We start from the raw sequence: 21,259 nt of genomic DNA on the forward strand, positions 1-21,259 counted from the left end.
CCCCCCCTGGCCCTTTCCCCCCAGGCAGTTCCCAGCCCCCTGCCCCAGCCTGTCGCGCTGCGTGGGGCTGGTGTGACCCAGGGGCAGGACCCGGCACTGAGCCCTGTTGAACCTCCTACAAGTGGCCTCGGCCCATCGGCCCGGCCTGCCCAGACCCCTCTGCAGAGCCTCCTGCCCCCCAGCAGATCAGCGCTGCCCCCAGCTCGGTGTCACCTGCAAACTGGCCGAGGGTGCGCTCGGTGCCCTCGCCCAGGTCATTGATAAAGGCATTAAGCAGGGCTGGCCCCAGCACGGAGCCCTGGGGACACCAGCTGTGACCGGCCGCCAGCGGGATGTAACTCCGCTCACCACCACCCGCCGGGCCCGGCCGGCCAGCCAGCTTTTAGCCCAGCATAGAGCGTACCCATCCGAGCCATGCGCAGCCAGTTTCTCCAGGAGAATGCTGTGGGAGATGGTGTCAAAGGCTGTACTGAAGTCTGGGTAGCCACACCTGCAGCCTTTCCCTCATCCACTAAGCGGGTCACCTTGTCATGGAAGGAGATCAGGTTAGTCAAGCAGGACCTGTCAGTGTGGCTTTCTGAAAGACTGGGCCTGATCACCTGCTTGTGTTGTACATGCTGTGTGATGGCACTCAGGATGTTCTGCTCCATAACCTTCCCAAGCACCGAGGTCAGGCTGACAGGCCTGTAGTTCCCTGGATCCTCCTCCTGGCTCCTCTCGTAGATGGGTGTCACACTGGCTGATCTCCAGCCTGCCAGGACTGCCCCAGTTCACCAGTGATGCTGATAAATGATGGAAAGTGTCTCAGTGAGCACTTCTGGCAGCTCTCTCGGTACCCTTGGATGTTTAAACACTTGGTGTTTAAGTGGTCTAGCAGGTTACTGGCCATTTCTCCTTGGATTATGGTTGCTTCATATAGAGATATTTTTTAAAATCTGTTGATGTTTTAGTATGTTGCGTATTTTGTCCCTAAATGTTGAGTGAAATAGAAGTTGTAGAAATGGGTTATGATGTTGGAATGTTACTGGATAGTAATGGAACCTGTACACTTAGTGTTTATTTTTATTGTATAATTAGCAATTTTAACATGTTAGGTTTAGCCCTTCTGTTTTTCTTTGTAGTATTTAGGAGTGAATATGGAAATTGTTTTTGTAGTTAAATGCGTAGCATTTTATTAGTTAGTTGCAGTAGGTATGTCTCATTCTGTAACAGTAAATACATGCTGCTCGTCGAGTATAGCATTATTTTGATCTTAGGAGAAGTATTTTTGTTAAAGAAACTTAAGTCTGACAATTTTTTTTCTTTGTTTTAATCTTTACTATTAGTATGGTGATAGCTTTGCTGTGGAAAGTGAGCTTTTGTAATATTGGCAAGAAATATTTTAATTTGACTTGACTAGTGAATAATATGATTATTAGGGTTTTTTTACGTTGCCTTGGATGTCCAGATCTCTTTCATAGTCATTTATCTTTAGAATGTTTCTGATACAAAGTTTTTTTGTTCAGGACTGCCATGTATGTAAAAATGGACTAGCTTTTTTTTTTTTTTTCAGTGTTAGGGGGTATGTGTTTATCATTTGAGATCAAGCTGCTTACAAGAAAGCATTAATTATTTTTGTATATTCAGGAAACTTTTTGGTGGCCAGTTACTTTAATAATGGTGTTTCTAATAAGTATACCTTATACGTAGAAGTGAACATTTAGTAGTGTTGATGATACTTCTCATAAAATGCTGAAATAGTAACCCGAGCTTGTTGGTTTTTAAATGTAAGTAGACTTAGATGCCAGAAATAGCGATCAAACACGAAAATCAAGATGGATTTATTTTTTGGGTAAGATAGGAGTTTTTTGATATATATAAATGATTTCAAAGAAGAACTGTTCAGCTACGTTCTGTACTTGACGCAACAATATATAATCCTGTATTTCTGATACATGACTTTATTAGTGTGTCCATACCTTAAGCAAAATAGGATAATACCATAAATTGCTTTTGGGAAATAATGAAGGAAGTGTACAGCTAGCGTTCGTGCATCTTAAGAGCCCGGTCACTGGTGCTGTTGAGTCTTTTTCTGTGATGAAACTTTTAATAACCTGTTGTGATGAAATGAAAGTTGAAATTATTTTTTTCCTCTTCTGAAACAGTGAATAAAGCAGCTAGAATGTTTGTAAAGCTTTTGAATTAACACTCAATTGTATTACAAGTTTAACCATAATTTAAACGTATTTGCTAGAGTATATCATTCCTACTTGAAAATCACTGAGATAATATGCATTTTGTTTAAAAACTTAATAAAACTAATAGCCACATAAAAATACAGAAAATAATGAACTCATATAGAATTACATTTATCTGAACTTTTTATTTGAGCTTTTCTCTTTGGAAGGCAAGCATTGTCTTGGAATTCTTGATGAAAAATTGCTTGTTAAAGCTGAAAACCTTTAAGAAAAAAATTTTAAGAAAAAAGCTGATTTTAGTAAGGTGTTTTTATCTGAACTTTTGTATCAGTTGGAATGTTCAGAAAGCTGATTTACTAAAGGATTATTCAGATCCATGTAGGACTGTATGGTACTATACAGTTTATTAGCATTCCTGTGACATGTAATCGAATGCCGGTACAGCTTTTTGTAAAGCAAAGAGTAATACCCTTTTAATTTCACTGGATTTTTGTTTGTGTGGTTTTTTTGGTTTTTTTTTCTCTCAGGGCTATCTTCCTGCAAATGTGGACAGAAGAGAAAGCACTTTACAAAGAAAACGCAAAGAGTATTTTGCATTTGTTGAACAATACTATGATTCCAGAAATGATGAAAATCACCAAGATACGTACAGACAGGTAGAACACCTATTAAAGTGACTTACCTACAGGAGATCTGCTAAAGAACTGAAAGAGGTTCTTTTTGAAGTTTGCTACTGTTTTATCTATTTCTTTTATTTTACTTGATAGACAGCTCTCTAATCAATTGTTTCCCTACACTGCGGCAGCAAAATAATGAAATATTTTGGTCTGAAATTTAAAATAGTAGATTTCTTTAACGCTAGCTTTAGTCGTGCTATGTGTCACTTCCATGGTTTTCCATTTAAGAATAGTAGGGTTTTCAAATCTTTGACCTCCTGCTCAGACTCTCCTTCAAATGAATGAGGATGGAGAGGGAAAGTATAACAGTGACTGTTTCTTGCTAGCTCCATGCTTCTGCTTAAGACATTGAAACTGTATGATTTGCAGTAAAGAGGGGCATGTCAAACTTTCTTAACCACCCAGATAAGCAAATAACTTAATTTTTTTTTTATTAAAATGAATTTTTTGTATCAGTAAATAAAGACTAAGCAATACTACTTTAGCCTTCCTTAGGACAGAAGATGCTGAGATTGTTCTTTCAGGTTCAAGCCTGATCTTTAGTAGTAAGATGCGTATATGGTAGTGTCAATTGAACATGACTTTTCAGAAGTAGTAGTATGTATTTAATCATAGTTACTTTGGGGAAATGAGTATTGCTAATATGACTGTAACTTGCAAACAGTCAAAATGTGATGTAAGGATCCTAAAATGTGAAGACAAAGTATATGTAGTTTTTGATGGGGTTTTTTTGCTTCACTGATAGATTAACAGTGACTTACAGATTTGGCCATATGTTTTGAAATACAGTAAATCCATGTTATTCCAAAAATAGTTATACAGTGGGATTACAACCAATACTGTAAAACCATAGGATTGTTGTTACTATAGTGTTATTTAAAAAGTGTGTTGCTGGTTCCTTTTACGGTGTTCTTCTTTCTCTCTAATTAGATCCATATAGATATCCCACGCATGAGTCCTGAAGTTCTAAGACTTCAGCCTAAAGTAACAGAGGTAAGAATAAGATCCGAAGAATTTTATTTTTTCTAAGAAACCATGTTATTAATGAATCTGTTATCACAGGATTGTTTAGTAATTAATTTGACAACATTTGCTATTTTGACTTCAGGGCTAACTTTAACAAAAGTCAAAAAAATGAGGATATGTAAGTATAGGCTAAGAATAGCAGTGTAAATACAAGTAGTAAAAGGAGTGGCATCTCATTGATCTCCTGCATTGAATCAGTCAGTTTGGTCTTGTGCCTTTGAGGGTTTTTTCCTTTTTTGCTTTTTTATATATTTAGTTAATGAAATGTTTTTCAAGTACTCCAGAGCATAGTTCCCATAGTTCTATGTAACTGTCAAAATCATTTAAGGTCTGGAAGTTCTTATCGTAGAGTCTTCCACTTGGGAAATATTCTTGTGAATTTATAGCATGACCGGTTTGTGTTCCTTCTTTGATTATGCTTCTTTGTAAGTTTTGTATGTTGAGCACACTATTGAAATTCTTTTACTACTGTATTAAATATACATGAATTAATAATAAATGTTAATCACATTGGTCTATATTGTTGGGTAATTGAATCCCATGGGGATTTTTCTTTGTAAAGAATAAATAGTACAGATGGTGTGAATCATCCTCTTTCAATTACTACTTTTAATCCTTCAGTATCTTCTTATTCCTAATGTTTCTAGTTAGACTTTCAAATGTATTTCATGTATGTTCTTAGTATCGTTATAAAGCCACATAGAACATCATCTGATAGTTCATTAGATGATATGAGAAGTTAAATGCAGAATTAGCTTTCACTGGTTTTTCTGCTCTTGTGATTATTTAATGGAAGTGCTCCTCCACATGTTGAAGAAATCAGTTTGGAGAAATAGCATATTGTGGTATTCTGAAAGAAAATTACATAAAAATACTGTGTTCTTTCTGCTTTCTACATGGTGGTGTTTTACCTGGGCTTTTCTAGGGGCGAATCAAAAAGTAAAGTAAGAACAATAAAGGGACAAGAAGTGAAACAATACCAGTAAGAAATAAACTATTAAAGGAATGTGTCAGTTGTGTCAGTGTTGTAGCTAGAAATGAGCCAATAAATGAAACCGGAGGTGAATATTATTTCTTGGAAAAAATAGTTACTGAAAGAAGAATACTTAAATACTTCTAAGAGGAAAGAAATACTTGTACTGTATCAGGAATAGTCTTTTAAATTGTTCTAAAGATGTATTTGCATTCAACATAGTGGTGGCTTTTTTTGGGTGGTTTCTTTACTTCCTTGCATCGTGTGGTTAAACTGTTCTGAAGTTTTCAGTGAAGATCATCGGTCTCTTGAATATGACTTTGGTTCAGATATACAAGGCTTGTGTTTTTGTACTTCTTGGTTCAAGTGGAAATGCCCCAAAATTATGGTTCGTTCCCACCATGCGCCTCCCCCCCCCCCCCCCCCCCCGCCCCGGGTGTTTTAGTGAAGGAGAAATTAGAAGCTGTTTAATTTGTCTGGTGTAAGAATGTGTGTCTATTCTTTTTTTTAAAGGAAGATTGCAAAGTAAAAAACTTGTCTTCAAGAGTGACTCCTAGGTGGTGTATTTATTTCTAAATTAGCTGAACAATTGTAAAAACAACTTTAAAATAGAAATTCCAGCTAAAAAGCTAATTTAGAATGTTTAATGTCCTTTCTTTTAACCAAATTATTTGGATAAGAAGTAGCTTAATAAAAACTGATGATAATAATAAATGATACTAAGAAAGACGAACTATTCTCATTGGAGAATATTTTTAAATAAAGCATTTAGTAAAATAATAGGATTGTCAGACAAACTTGTGGGATCTTGGACTAGTTTTGTCTTTTGTTTATTAGATTATGCATAACACAATATATTTCTATGACTGCTTTTAAGAGATGGTTAATACATTTTTTTAGATGCAAACTTGATAAGAGTTTATAGAAACACAGCTTTGTATCTACCATAGTTACGTGCTTTTTCCATAATACAGTTAGAAATGTTAGAGTAAACTTGTATTGATAGTTAAAGAAGATATGGTCAAGGTTTTCCAACATTTGAAACATTTTTTTTTTGTTAAATATTTGGTGTGTTGAGGAAAGCATCTTATTATAAGACATTGCAAAGAATTAAGTTACAGGGTATTTGCAGTCTCTTTTTGGTTAAATGATTAACTTAGAGCTAAAGAGTTTATTTGGAAATTTGGAGAGTATATTAATGTGAAGAAGATACTAGTGCAGTATTTTTTAGAAGCAGTCATAGTTGACAGGAGAATTTTTTTTTATAGCTGAATTGTAATTAATCTGAAAATAGGCTGGTTTAATGAAAATGCTGACAGTCAACTTCAGAACTAGTAGACACTCCCAGGATAAAACACCTCTCATTATTGCTTGGGAATAATTAAAATAAAAAGGAAATACTGTGTCTAACTTTTTCCTAAGTATAATCCAGTAATATCAATAGAATTTCAATACCAATTATTATTCAGTGAAGTTTGAGCCTGGATTGCAGTTTCAGTTAATTTTGTGGGACCATTAAAGGTGAATTTTTTTAGATCTTCTTCACTTTTAGTTGTCTTTTTGCAGATTAACAACATTGCTCATGTAGCATATTCATTTAATGGGATTGACTGAGATGTCATTTACGAGTGTGTTTCCCCCCACAAAATTAGCATTGCTTTCACTTCTAGTTATTTGTTAAACTTGTCCAAAAGCATGTTTTCTAATGCTTTCTAATCTTAAATACTGCTTTGAAGTAAACATTTTAAATCCATACTTTTTAGAAACTGATTGCTCTTGCAAGTGGCATTGAATTATTTTCCAATGCTAGTAATTCTATTTCATGTATACAGCCCCTTAAATTAGTATGTTGAATACAGCCTGGTAGATTTCTTTAATTTGAATGTTTAGTAAATTGGGCCACCTAACAAGCATAATTGAGCCAGATAAAATAGATGAACATAATTCTTATTTATGTGATCCAGGCATTGCACAAGTAGAGTGCTGCTGCTTTCATGTTTTAAAAAAAACAACAATCCCTCTGTGGCATGTCCCCCCTCGCCCCCCAAAATAAAAAAAATCCCTGTCCATACCCAATATCATCCATTTGATCCAAGAGAACTGAAGCCAACTTGCGTAATGTCATCTTACAAAGACTAGTGTAAATGATGCTGGTAGAGTCATGACATCCAACTTCTCCCTTGCTGCATCCTCTCCCTTTCTGGGTTTTTGGAGCCCTACCCTAGCACAGCCTCATCCCCTATCCTCATAGGGGATCCCTTCCTATTCCCAAGGGCTCATGCAGACAAGGGCCTCTCATTGCTCCCAGGGCTGACTGCCTTTTAGGGAGGGGGGAGATGTTGCTGGTCCCAGGTGAGCAATGGTCACTTTCCCTTTTTTTAAGGCAAGTTGACAGGAGCTATAAAGAAGGGAATCAAAGTATGCGTCAGACAGGTTTCAAAGGGTGTGGCATTGTGTGCAAGACTTACTGTGGTTATGATGTTTTTTGTACATATTTTTGATGCTGCAGAGGTTTGGAATAATGATACCGCTACTAGGAAGAATGTCACATGGAATGAGGTCAAGAGACTGAAGGCAACAAAGCCGGGAGACCTTACAGCAGCCTTCCAGGACCTAAAGGGAGCCTACAAGAAAGCTGAAGAGGGACTTTTTACAAGGGCATGTAGTGATAGGATTAGGGGAATGTCTTTAAACTGAAACTTTAAACTGAAATATTTAGATTAGCTATTAGGAAGAAATTCTTTACTGTGAGGGTGGTGAGCCCCTGGCACAGGCTGCCCGGAGAAGCTGTGGCTGCCCCGTCCCTGGAAGCATTCAAGGCCAGGCTGGAGCAACCTGGTCTGGTGGAAGGTGTCTAGTGTGTGTGTATGTTACTAGATGATCTGTAAGGTCTCTTCCAACCCAAAGCATTCTATGGTTCTATGAAAAATGCTAGTCAAAAGACTAGAAGCATAATGTGTATAAACCTCATGATGTCTTCTGACTTCAATTTCCAAATGTTACTATTCCAATATTTGTATTGCTCTTGGTGGTATCTGAGTCTCTGTTCCCAAAGAGCTTTTCATTAGAGTTAATAAAAGCTTTAATTTATTTTAACTTGGAATTTCATTTCCATAATAAAATGTTTCAGTTTAGAAGGTGTTTTGAGTCTGATGTGTGGCAATAACTCATTATTATGTTACTTTTAAAATCAGTTTGAAGTGCTTTACATTTTATGGGAGTTATGTGGATCCTGGGTGGGAGGAAGGTAATGTTAAAGGACTGGGAATAAATTGTGGCCCTCAAAGAGGAGGAGAAAAGAGTTAGAGGTCTTCCTCCATATGGTTCACAAAGTTTATTTTAAAGACTAATGACAGCAAGTTTAGGTTTGTTAGATTTGATTAGCTGGTGTGGTGTAGTCTGTAACTTACTATCAACGTTTTCTGTATCTTTAACTGAGTTTTGTTTAAATGTCTAGTACATGGCTGTGTATTTCCTGTCGATGCTTGCATAGTATGGGAGAAGTAATTCCAAGGAAACAACACAATTTAAAAATAGTTTATAAATTTGTCCCTGCCTCTTTGGTTTTTTTCCTATACATAGAAAACAAAAAGCAAATTCTTAAAAGCCTTTGTGATTGAAGGTTTGGGGGGTCTGGAGTTCCTCTGAGGTGGCAAAACCCACAGGAAATTCAAAATCTGCATTTAAGCTAATGAATCCTTCTCTTCATGTATATGAATATAGTTCTTAATGTTACCATGAATGAGAGTTAAATTCAAGAGAGAGTAATTGATTGGTAATGACATCTCATGAGATGTAGTGGCTCATAGTAGAAAAGTAATTCCAGATTCTGTTGCTGATTTGAAAATCAAGAAGGAAACCTTTGGGGAAAGTGACTTTTTTAATGAGCCCTATTTGAACACAGTGATGAGTGCTGTGTAAAAACTTAAATCAGTCTGCCTTTCTGGTTTCAGTGCTCATTTTTTTTTTTTTTCTTTCAATTCAGAACAGCAAATGAAACTTTATGGAAATGGTTAGGAAATTGAAAACACTATTTCAGTGTGTATTTGTTGAATTTCTGATTAGAAGGCGATATTAAATCCAACGTTTAAATCACTGAGTGGTCCTTCCTGCTCAGTATTATTAAAAACAACCCAAATCCAGACAACACCCCTACCCACTTAGTTTTCATACCTGGATTTTAAAAATGTTTGAAATCCATAGGCTTCTCAATTTGCAATGTAAACTATGTATGTTATCAGGTTCTGAGTAAAGGAAAGTTTGGTGGTACAAATGTGGGGATTGTTTGACTTGAGAAATGCCTTAATGAAAAGCACTACTATTTTAATTTTTACAGTGTCTGTTACTGAATTACCGATTCTTTAAAAAATTATTTTTTTGATTCTCACTGTGTGTATTTTGTAACCTCATCACACCAGGAGTTTATTTAGCCTAGTGCATAACACTATTCTACGTTCAAAAATTGCTATTTAAATGGGTTTTTCTAGTCATCTCTATCTATTTGTTTTGAAGAGTTATTTGTATTTGCAGTATGCTAAACGTCTTTTATTTGAAGTAAAACGGAATAACAGTGATAATACTGACAAAATTAATGTTACTGAATCTAGAAATGGCAGCTGACAGAAGCAGGAAGGATGGCTATGAGGTAACGAACCTAGATAGATTTGCAGTTTTCTAATAATAGTAAAAAATATGACACAAACAACTAATTTAATAAATGTATAATTATGTAAAATGTAAAAGCAAGCTGTAAATGACAGGTCACTTATATAGTTGTTGATAGACAATGAAACCCCACTGGCTATTGCTTGATGGGCAGAGGTTGGTATCTTTTTAGTATGATGTGCAGTGTGTATTAAAAAAACATGAGGTAACCGGACCGGCACCAAGAAAAAATTATAGGTAAAGGAATAAGCATCTTGGCTAATGAAAACAAGAGGCTTTTATGAAGAATTTGCTATGTGAATATTTCACTTTCTGCCTAATCTTTGCTCCCAAACTGAAGTGACCCTGTGCAAAAACTGAACCGTAATTGCAGCTGTAATGGATCAGACCTAAGCTAAGGCTTGTGTTTCAGCGCCCACCGAACTCTTCATATTTATTGTTGTTGACAGTGTCCCTTGTTCTGTGGATTTTCAGCATTCCAGGGAATTGTAAAATCTGGAGATTAAGGGAAGTTGATTATCAAAAGAAAACTTGTGTGAGAAAGGTAGATGATGTTGATATTTGGGACTTGTTTCCAAAGCAAAAGATGCAAATGTGTTTCAGCTTCAGGTAGCTCATGTGGAAGCCTGTGATGGGACTCTCAAGTACTCAGATGCGAGTCATATATGCCTCGATATCTCCTTACTTAAAAATGTCTGCAAGAGGGCTTTTAAACAAAATAATTAAGATTCTTATTTAAAATGGAATTAGAATGGTTAGTATCTTAATCTAAAAAAGCAGAAAACTTGAAGTGAGCTTGAATAGAAATAAGACTGGCTGCATAAACTAAACTTCCTCTCCCTATTGCGTCCTGTCAGGTGAAGTCTTTCATGGGCTTTCTTGAAGCCTTGAGCATTAATTGACTTCTGGGGTTGCAGCAAACTATGGAATCTCCTTGGGGTCCTTACAAAGTCTATCATTGTTTTATTAGTAGTGAGCTCTGATCTTAAAAGCAACATAGTCCTTTGGTTTGAGCTGTCCTTCCTCTGCTCCCCTTACCTGCCTCTGCGTTCTGGTTTCTTGGCCAGACCTTCAATGGAAAGAGCAAATATTCTTTTGCTTCAGAAGATTATACCTGATTGAGTACCTGTAACTGGGGCAAAACACTTTGAAACTTTCACTCCACTACTTATTTGCAGTATTTAAAAGACATGTAGCTCGTTCAGAAGCAAATAATTGAGAGAAAATATGGCTTGTCACAGTCCTATATTGTGTCAGAGAAGTTCTGTGACTTCCCTGCTCCGCACTGTTCTCATGCTGTCCTTCCCATGGTGAGATATGTGGTGGCCTTAGGAGCTTTTGCAGATCCTAATCAAAATACAGTTCACAGAGTTGAGGAGGTGAGGTTATGTGATATGGCAGGCACAGCTGCCTTATTTCTACATTTTCTGGTTTCGTATTTTTTTTTTTTAATTGCCAGTATACATTCTTCTGAAGCCTAAACCCCCACACTGCAGTATTGGGCAAGCTTACCTATTATGGAATCTCTTTTTATGGGCATGTTGTTAAAACATCTAAGCTATGTGAAGTACTTTTTTCTGTAATTTAGGAATAAATAGAATAGTATATTGATAAAATACTTTCAACAAGGTGAAAAATCATGGGAAAATGATTTAATATTTCTGTCTCTTGAGGAAAGATAAATTTTATATTGTTGGAAAAGCTTTCATGAATAAGTGCTACTCTTTTGTAACTACTGTAACTGGTTGGTTTTAACATGTGCTAATACCCTGAAAATGTATTTCTTTTGAAGAACTGAGAAGCTTACTTCGCACTGAATGTTAATTATGAATACTAGTGTTCATTTAGGCTTTTATACTAGTTTTTATACTTGTTTCTATACTTGTTTTTATACTAGTTTCTTAATGATTATTATATTTGTCCTTGTAAAATATTCAAGTATATGGTTTAAAATAGTTTGTAAAATTTCTGATAGTTTCTTTAACTCTTTTTCAGATCTTTGAAAGAATTTTATTTATCTGGGCAATACGTCATCCAGCCAGTGGATATGTTCAGGGCATAAATGATCTGGTTACTCCCTTTTTCGTAGTCTTCGTTTGTGAATATATAGGTAAGATTTGTCTTAATACCAAATTATGACTTGGTACTGGTTTTGGAACAACATCTTCATTTTAATCTGAATAACAATTTGGATGAGCTAATCAAAACATTATTTGATGCATTAATCATAAAATTTTGAAATTCTAAATCCATTTAGTTCTCTTCAATATATACTGAGAAGCAAATAGATCTTGTGTAAGTAGTTGGTGGAGTTCAGGAATCGTTCAGCTTTTTATTCCAAACAACCTTCTCCTAACAACAAAACCCAACCAAACAAACCTCTCTGTAGCAGTTGCGACAACGTTCTCATTTGTGATATCTGAAAGCAGGGGGAAGAATCACAGTCTAGGTTTTGGTATCGCCGTGATTTCTAGTTAAGTGTTCACCACTCCTGATGCTTTTTTCTTCATAGATGGCTTTATTCTCCCTTTCTCCCCGCTCCCCCCATGTTTTCTGTGAAAACTTTTAATTGTACATATGAAGTGAGAAGGTGCCCACAGTAAAACAAGAAAAAACCCCATGAAACAAGGAAACCTTTTAAATGAGTGGTAAGGAAATTTAAGTAGAGGGAACCTACTAAACTAGATTTGTGACTGAAAGAAGGGCAACCTGAAACTAGGGACTGAAATTTAAGGCAGCAGTAATGAAATTTCTCTGGTGAAGAACTCTGCTGTTCTGGGGCTTACAACACATACCACTAGTAACAACAGGAGCATAAACAGCTGTATTTGTTGAGTTTGTGGCTTTATATGTGAGTATACTTTCTGAAAACTTTTTTATTTGCCAACTCAGATATTGGTTAAATACTCAACTCTTACTAGAAAACAATTCATGCCTTAAATCTGTAGATTAGTATTTATGTCTTTATAAACATTAAGAGTATGGCTAATCATTAGCAATTATTCATTAGTAATTGGGGTATCACTATGGATATAACTGCTACGGTTAAACAGTAAAAATGACAGCATTAATGTGTCTTGAATTAAAACTGTTTTCCTTGTACTTCTATTTGTCATACGTATGTACAACGAAAATACACAGTGCTTATATGTAAACTTGAACAACACGCTGTCTGGCTAACTTCAGTGGGGCTGTATATAGTGAATTACTCCTACCTTATCTACGTAAGATACCCATTGGTGTCTTAATCCAGATTTATTAGATTTAATGAAGGACAGATTATCCTTGAGTGGATGATAGACTATCCATTTACTCATTTGCATGGCAACGCCTCTGTTGCTTTGTTCATTTCTTGTTTCATAGGGGGACATTTCATTGCTAAGCAACTAATGAGAACTACCACTGCTTTCTACCTAATCATCTCTTAAGCAGGGTAGAGGCCTACTCCTGAGAGTACTTGCAGTTTCTGCCTTTTACTCCCTCATTTGACAGATAATGAAAACGTTCTTAATGATCCTAGAACAGTAGGGTCTCCAGTAGACTTTAGGGTTGTTAATTGAAATAAGAAGTTCAAATGAGATGTGATTAGAGAATTGATATTCCATGTTAAATAGACCATTTAATTAATATGGTAAATAAGTTTGTCTTTATCACCAACTTACATTTGGAGACCCTGATGATTGTTAATATATTTGCCAGTTTGTCAGTGTTTTTGTATAGGAGAGCATAGCTGTTCCACTGAGTGTCCAGTGAAGAAAGACAAAACTCAAAACCTAACAACCATACAAGAGATTTTGCCACTGCAAATTTATGAAACTCGGAAAACTGTATTCTGAAAGTTCATTGAAAAGTTAATGTCTATATAATAAGAAAAATACTGAAATGGAGGTGCTTTCTTTAATATAGTGGTGGTCTTGGCTAAGTGCTAACAGTGGTTATTTCCCCCAGTGACACATAAAAACTTGATTTGACTTTAAATAGCTTTTTTATTTGAATCTTTTGAATATATTCAGTTTACACTGAGTAATGCATCCAAGTTAGAGTAAATGTGCATTTTACTTATACTTGAAATAGGGACGTTACATTTATGAAGTATGTTAGAAATCATGAGATTTAGAAAATTGGACTCTGAATTGTACCTAAGTGATTTTGATAGAAATTAATGCAGAATTGAAGGAGCTTCCTAGCAAAAATGTTTAAGCTATTAGTGTATTTAGAATCTAGTAATACTCTATTTATCTTAGAAATTTTCTCTAGATCTTATTTCTTGCTCTGATTAAGTGAGTATTGGCTTGTAACTTAAACTGCTTTATTAGTACTTCATTGTTTTTTGTATCTTTCTCAATTTAACTGAAACCTTTGTGTTGCAATTCTTAGTCACTTGGGTCTGGAATCATGCCGTTGAAATTGATAATGCCTTTTATTTTAGGTTCTTTCTACAATTAAAAAAAAAACAGGTCCTGAAGAGTTAGTTTAATAATAAATTCTTACTAATAACAATGCCATTAATAACTATGTGCTGATAAGGTCATTTGATGGTATATCCTGATAGTGTTTGTACAGTTGAAGTTTTTTCCAATATTTTGGTGGGAGGAAAGTAATGTTTATTTATGACTAAGAGAGCCCTTAATCTTTAATCTTGCATAACAAGTGTGAGACATTTATTCTAGTGCTGGGAGTCTTTTGTTCTGCTAAAGACATCCAGACACTATTTGGAAAGGTGTTGCTAAAGAACTTTTGAAGATACAAATGACATGTGTGGAAGTGACAATTTACGTGCCTTTTCATTCAAATCTGAATACTAAAAAGTAGGTTTTGGGGTCTTTTTATAAGGACCAAAGTCGTGGATGTTTTGATGGTTTAGTATGGATTGAGGTACCTAATTTCAGCACATAAGTTCACACATTTAGAATAGGTTGAGCGACTGAATATACGAAATGAGTATGTTAAATGTGGCGAGCATTCCTTCAACCTTTACAGCCATGTAAATGCGATGGAAGTGTAATTTGGTAGTGTCTCATTAGTTCCCTGTTCTGCAATAAAAGTAGAATACTGTAATGCTTTCAACGGGATAAAACTTGGTTGTCAAACCAAACCAGGAGAGGCACAACTGTAGTTAAAAGAAAATTTCAGAGGGCTTAGATACCAGCCCCTGCTGGAATACAGTATATTCAGATTAGGATTTCTGGTCTACATTAGAAGTAGGAATTTGCACCTTAGGTTCTTCATACTAGGTGATTGTGTGTGTCAATCTCAACTTCCCCCCACTCCCCCAAAATGCTAGGCATCTTTAAGCTTATTCTGCCGTAATATAAAGCTTCCTTTGGAATTTCAAACACCAGTTGTACAGAAAAACTATTTTGTCATTACTTACAACCTCCTACATGACGAAGCACTGTTATGAGTTGTCAGAACAAATGGTAATTACTGTCAGGGCAGCTTTCCTGAAAGCTCTTTGTCTTTCTAGCATATTAGTTTGTGTCAAAATGAATATCGTCCATGTGGGTACAATTCCAGAGGCATTTTTGGTATTGAGGTAAGATATACCATGTGACTGCTCACTGTTCACTGATTTAACGTGGACAAGGATATTTTGCACTGGATTGCAAATTCTATTTCAAGTTGCCACAGGTGTTACTTTCTTTGTACACTTCTCTGTTGCTCCTGAGTTCCTGTTGATATACGCTGTTTCCAGGTATTAAGTTGTGCTGCACAGTTGTCCATGGTTTCTTGCTCACGGAGTCAGCTACATTTCACTACCTGTGACGTCTCACTACTGCGTCTGCATTTCAGTAATTTCCTGGGCCTTGTGTGTGTATTTAACACCACAGAGAGGACCTGGGTCACCATCCAGAGAGATGAGAGCTCAAGAGAAACACCATCATAATAAGGATGCATGTCAGGCCATTACTAAGTGGAATGGCTGTGTGAAATCACTTTGAAACCTCAAGCAGTGCTGAATCAAGAGAAAATTAAGAGTTAGTAGGAAGTCAAGGGCAGGAAATGAACACTATTGTAGCATTTCATAATTTGGTTGGATAAAGAACATCAAGAAAAGGCTACTGAAGACTGGAATGGCGATTGAGATATTGTCAGCAATCTTGTAATAAAGGAGCTTGAGACAATCTGAGGAGCTTAGAAGAGCTCATGAACTGAAAACTTTGGAAAGAGAGGGGGTCTTACCCTTGTAAGTATTTGTCTTGTGATCTTAAATTATTTTGTTGAAGGTAGTAAATGCAACTTCTGTTACCTAGTATTTTTTTTATTGATACATACATGACTTTTATGGAATAATGAATCCAGGCCCAAACCCTAATGGGGTTTGTATGGGATTTAGTCCCAGACCAGTGTTATCTGTGATAAGATAAAGGTACTTTAATCCTGGAAAAGCAGTCATCTGTGTATAGCTCCCTTGCTTACCTTTCTTTTAATTCCCTCTTGTGTGTCCTGTCCTTAAAATGAGATTTTGTACTGGTTATTGCCTTCTCTCCTTCCTTTTCTGCTGCAAATAATTACACTTAAAACTACTAATTCTGTTTTTTACATAGTTTGTTAAATGGTATATCTAATACAATTTTCATTTTCATAATATAATTGGAGTGATGTTTCAGAGCACTGTCACGGCTGTATCTGAGGTAATTCCTCATTGTTTCTTCATAAAATGTGAAAAAGTCGTCAATATAGGAGGGAGATTTTTCTTCTCTCCAGGAAAGAGTTGTAATTTTTATGCAGTAAGTAAATCTGTTTAGAACATACATAAAACTGAATTTGAGTGCTGAGGCAGTAAGCCAGAGAGCAGAGAGTATAACCCACTGACTCCAGAGAGCTGCTAGAAGTTTTTTCTCATACTTACAGGGTTAGAAGGAAAAATTTTCTTTAGCATGCATTATTTCCTTTACAAGACAGAGCTGAAACCTTGGGTGATACATTTATCTGAGATAGCAGGATTGATGCATCTAAACACCTAGACCTGTCCTATTCAGCTCCACCAATTCGCTAGTCCTTGGAGAACTACAAATAGGGCTCATGCATTGGGGTTTTGAGGAGATAAGTGGAAAAGATGTAACATTCTTAGATATTCTTAGATGAGACTGAGTGAAACCTGAAAGAATGGCAAGTTGTTTTGGTGAAATGGAATATGAACAAGGAGCTATAACTGTATTAACTGGATGCTTCTCCCTCTCCCAGGCCCTTCAAGTGGCTGGAGACTGATAGGGCCATCCTTGCTGTCTCCTGGTTTACCAGGAAAGAAACACTGGAAAACCTCCTAGGACAAGATTGATTTGGAATATGAATGACTTCTTCAGTTTGAGAGATGAAAAGCTTTTATTTGCAGTTGTTGTATGCTCTTGAACTTTTCTGATGATTTTGGCATTACACTTTGTAACAAATTTCTAGTGTTTCAGTGCTTTTCTTTGTTTAAACAAATGCATGTTTTTGAACAATACTGTATTAAATTTTTTTTTATTTACACATTTGTTAGAAATCATTTAAGTAACTTACACAAATTCAGTTTGCATAAAAACACTGACGTGAAGCATAACTGACATTTTAACACTTTCTTGCAAGTTGTAAAAGTATTAAGAAAATTATTTCCCAATTTTTTAAAACCATTGTAAAATTGTCATGAAAAGCTATTCAAAATAATTTAAATCACTCTTCTGTCATATGAAAATTCAGTGCCACAAGTTCCATTTGATCACATTAAATTCTCTTCTTAATGCAAATCACCAGTAATTTCCACATACACAAATATATTTCAGTGCTGCTTCTTAATAATTTCCATGAGTTTTTATATTATTACTCATGATGTTAGTCAAGTTGACTGAAATTTTCATAAACATGAACAATATTCTATGAAATATTCTTTAATAATGGAATGGAATATTATCTGATATTTGGATGGGCAACCAATGAAGAGAGCTTACACAAAACTTGAATTCAAGTCTTGAAAATACTGAAAATCCATTTCAATCTTCTATGTAACTCCAGAAAACATCATATGCATTCCTCTGTAAAAGATCTGCAACATACACGAGCTGCATGGTGATCTAAAACTTTTGATTTACCTGTCATTTGTCTTCAAAGCACTCTGCTTTCACATGTTACGAAACTCTTACAGTTATATATATGTATGTGTGCATGGACTAAAATGATGCAGAAACTGTTCAATGTTATCTTAGCTGGCTTTGAGATAACTGCCACTCACTTTTTCAGGTTCTAGGACTATGTTTCCCCACTCTCATCCTGTTGGGCCAGTCTGTTGTCCAGTGGATGTATTTTGAAAGTGGTGCTGAGCAGCTCAAGAGAGGGAAGACTGTGATGAGTAAGATAAAAACCATTTGAGTTTGGTTTCACACATTCATGATTCCTGCTTTGCACCATGGAACAGGTGAAGAAGGTCCACAAGCAAGCAGAGACCTGTGTCATGCCTGTCCCCAGTGCTGAGGACTTGATACTTCTGTACCAGTCTTCTTGCTGTGTGGCAGCACTGATTTTGACTGCAGTGGCAAAGCAGCTGGAAATGATAGGTGCTGAAAGAGAGTCCTAGCAGGGTGTTTCTGAACTCATTATTAAATAGACTTTGTGGAGCTAAATCACGTTTTATCCTGTTTCTTACGATTTGGCTTGTTTTGCTTTATTTAGGAGTTTGCTGAGATCCTTTTATAGGTCTCATTTCCTCCTTGCATCATCTATTTTATGCCACCTATCAGATTCCTTAGTTGGAATTCAGCCATTCTTTTCATGCAGAATGTACTAATTGCCCCAGTTTTAAGTCACTGCAATTTGTAATCATTTTCAAATGCATGCATATCCTTCTGTAATTCAGAAGACTTTTGTTTGATTTATTTTTATTTTCTCTATTTATTTAAATATTTTGAGTCATTGTAGTGAAAAACCCTCACAGTTCTTCCAGGTGAATTACATTGCATCAAAGGAAATAAAAATACAGACCTCATTTTTAGCGCCTTAATAAAACCTTAGCATTCTTTTGAAGCACTTGGCTGGATTATATTTTTAAATTTTTATGTATGTCTTAAGAAAAATGAATAATTCACAATATCCCAGCAATTTTCTTTACTAATATATAATATACCTCTTCAGGCCTAATTGGGCAAAGAAATCATACTATTTTACATCCTTCTGTTCACTTTAAGGAGGAGAATCCATGTGAAAATAACTAGCAGTGAATTGTTTGAATTGTCAACTGGCAGTGCTTGCCATAATATACTGCAGCATGTAATAAAGCAGTACATTTGGAGACATTGCAAACAACTATAAGGAAAATTTGGATAGTATTAAAGAGGATATCTCATGCTTAGGTTTTGAAGAGTTGGGGAATGAAAGGGCATGAAGTAGGGCAAATATGTCTAAAGGGCTTGAATGGAGAGAATTGATTGATAGGGGACCAGTGAACTATGAATTACCTTTAATCTTTTGATCCTTTTGTTTATGTGTTTAGTTATTTAATCAGTTATCTTTATTTTATCAATTTATCTTTCAGATAATTTGTTGGAATATTAATTTTTCACTTGCAGTTTGATCAATCCTGTAATCAGCGCTTTGTTCTGGGTTAGAGTTATATAACCATTTCAATTAAGGGCTATTTTTTTCAGGTAGTTATCATAGTAAAAGCCCTAATGAATATAGCTGAGCTCTACCCACGTATGCATTTTGTGTGTGTCTGGCTAGTGATAAGAGTTTGTCTACTTTTTTTTTTCTCCCTGGTTACTTAACCTACTGGAAGTCAGTGATGGCCTTTGGTATCAAATACGTAAGTGAATGTGTCTGCATAAGCTCTCTCTTATTTGGTTTTTGTCAAAATTGGGTGATTTACTTATTTAATTAGTTGATTGTTACCAATCTACTAATTGTACCAACCCAATTGGTGGTGCCGACATTTCTTGGGGTATAGTAACCTTGAGAAGGTATTAATTATGAGCAGCTGAGAACACATCTGCAAATAACTGGTGTAGCTGGTTGGTAGTATATTGCTACTTACATTTTACTCGATATGTTTGATTCCCAGTAGGGGCTTGGAACTGTGGGAACTAGATTATGTGGTGTAGAATTCAACTTCTTCCAGATCCCATTGTTTTTTTCAAGACGTCAGTGAACCCCGTCTGTTTTAGCTTTGTTTCACTGCTCTTTAAACTTAACAGTGGATCTGCATATTTGAGTGTTTCCAAATCAGATTTAGTTGGACAGAAAAGGGTTTGCTTGCCATTCGCTTAGATCACACAGCTAAATCAGGGCTTGCTGCTGTCAAAATAGGTAGATTTGTTTTCTCTTTTCCAACCCAAATGTGCCTTCCTCTTTTCTCTTTTGGTCAGTATTGGCTTTTCTCTGGCAAAGTGGATCAGTTCAGTTAAACTGGCAGGAAACGAGCCCCATAATAAAATGAGTAATTTAACTTTCTGCTGTCATCTTGATGATCAGAGACCAACATCAGTGCTGATGTGGGATAGGAGCGTGTTAGGGAAGAAGGGAGAAGCAAGATCTCTGTTTAATGTCAGATAGCTCTTAGACTGCTTTAGCTGTATTATTAAACTGCATGCTGATTTTAAGTCTTTGTGAATTCCATTAATTTTTTCCTTAGTAAGTTAAGGAGCAGTCATAAAAGCATCTCAACAGACATATGTAGGTAGGGTATGGCAACTTGCTTTTCTAGTGTTTTTACTTCTAATACTGTCTTGAATGGCTGTGATTTTTTGCAATAGACAGTACTGTTTTACACAATCAATCCTTTAACTCTGTGTTTCAGTTTTGATTTCACTGTCTTCAATACACTGTCAGATTTCCAGGCTAATTAATAACAGTTCATCTGAAAAGTTGGGTGCATGGTTAAATCCGATAGACATATTGGAGAAATATTTGAATCTGACTGAACAAGTTTTTATCAATAATTGTGATAACCAAACACTGTAAATATATTTTCTGGTTACTAGTTTCAACTTCAAAGCTAATTAAAAAAAAAAATTGATACACCAACTTTTATTAGTCCCCTGAAAACTCCCCTGAAAGGTGTCAAAGTTGAGGCTTTGCTACCTTTCTTGCATATCGTATATGGAATTATTTTTAATGTTACATCTGTCATATAATCTTAATTTTTTTTAAAAGCAGTTCCACAGATCTTTATAACATTAGCATATGAAGTTGTATCATACTGATGTGATGGAGAAAATAACTCCAGTCATCTTCATGCCCTCCACTGAAACAAAATTAAGTTCTCAAAAATCCATTTGGTTGACCACACAGATTGCAAAATTGAAATTGCTGTTCTCAGGAACTGGCATATATTGCAAGTTTGAATAAAGTGTGGGCTGTGATAAAGTACCTTCTCTAGTTTGATTACAGAAGTATAGTAGTAATAGCACTGGATATTTACCTCATAAGCATGTGTTAGTTGATGAAGTAGGATGGTACCCTCAGCTTCACTGTCTGTCAGGGAAAAACATGAATATTTTAACTAAAAAGTTTTTGTGGGTGCCTTTAGAGAAGGTTCCTATCTGAAGTGGAATAAACCAAAGTAGTTAGAATTCTGTGGCTACAGTTAATATTTGCTGTGAGAAGTGGGGAAAAAAAAATATTAAGGTTGTCCTAGTAAGTATATCAAACTGCTTAATTGCCTGTTTTGTAGTTCTCTAGACGAGAGAAAATTAGTATTTTGAGTAATGGTATTAATTGCGCATAGTGTTTTACGAGTTTCTGTTCAAAAAAATCCAACCAGACCAACCCCC

The 21,259-nt window shown here is 35.8% G+C and overlaps 1 protein-coding gene across 4 annotated transcripts in view; it reads left to right on the forward strand.

Annotated features, from left to right (window-relative positions):
* TBC1D22A (TBC1 domain family member 22A) overlaps positions 1 to 21,259 on the forward strand; it is a 180,182-nt gene that overhangs the window by 35,835 nt on the left and 123,088 nt on the right. For 3 of the 4 annotated variants that reach the window (XM_037387552.1, XM_037387555.1, XM_037387554.1), the window contains exons 6-9: positions 2,705 to 2,833; positions 3,785 to 3,847; positions 11,514 to 11,628; positions 12,106 to 12,108. In XM_037387552.1, the coding sequence (XP_037243449.1) occupies positions 2,705 to 2,833; positions 3,785 to 3,847; positions 11,514 to 11,628; positions 12,106 to 12,108 (310 nt within the window). The remainder of the gene's footprint in view (positions 1 to 2,704; positions 2,834 to 3,784; positions 3,848 to 11,513; positions 11,629 to 12,105; positions 12,109 to 21,259) is intronic. The other variant, XM_037387553.1, reaches the window with a different exon arrangement.

This window comes from Falco rusticolus, chromosome 5 (assembly GCF_015220075.1).
Source record: "Falco rusticolus isolate bFalRus1 chromosome 5, bFalRus1.pri, whole genome shotgun sequence".
Lineage (NCBI taxonomy): Eukaryota > Metazoa > Chordata > Aves > Falconiformes > Falconidae > Falco > Falco rusticolus.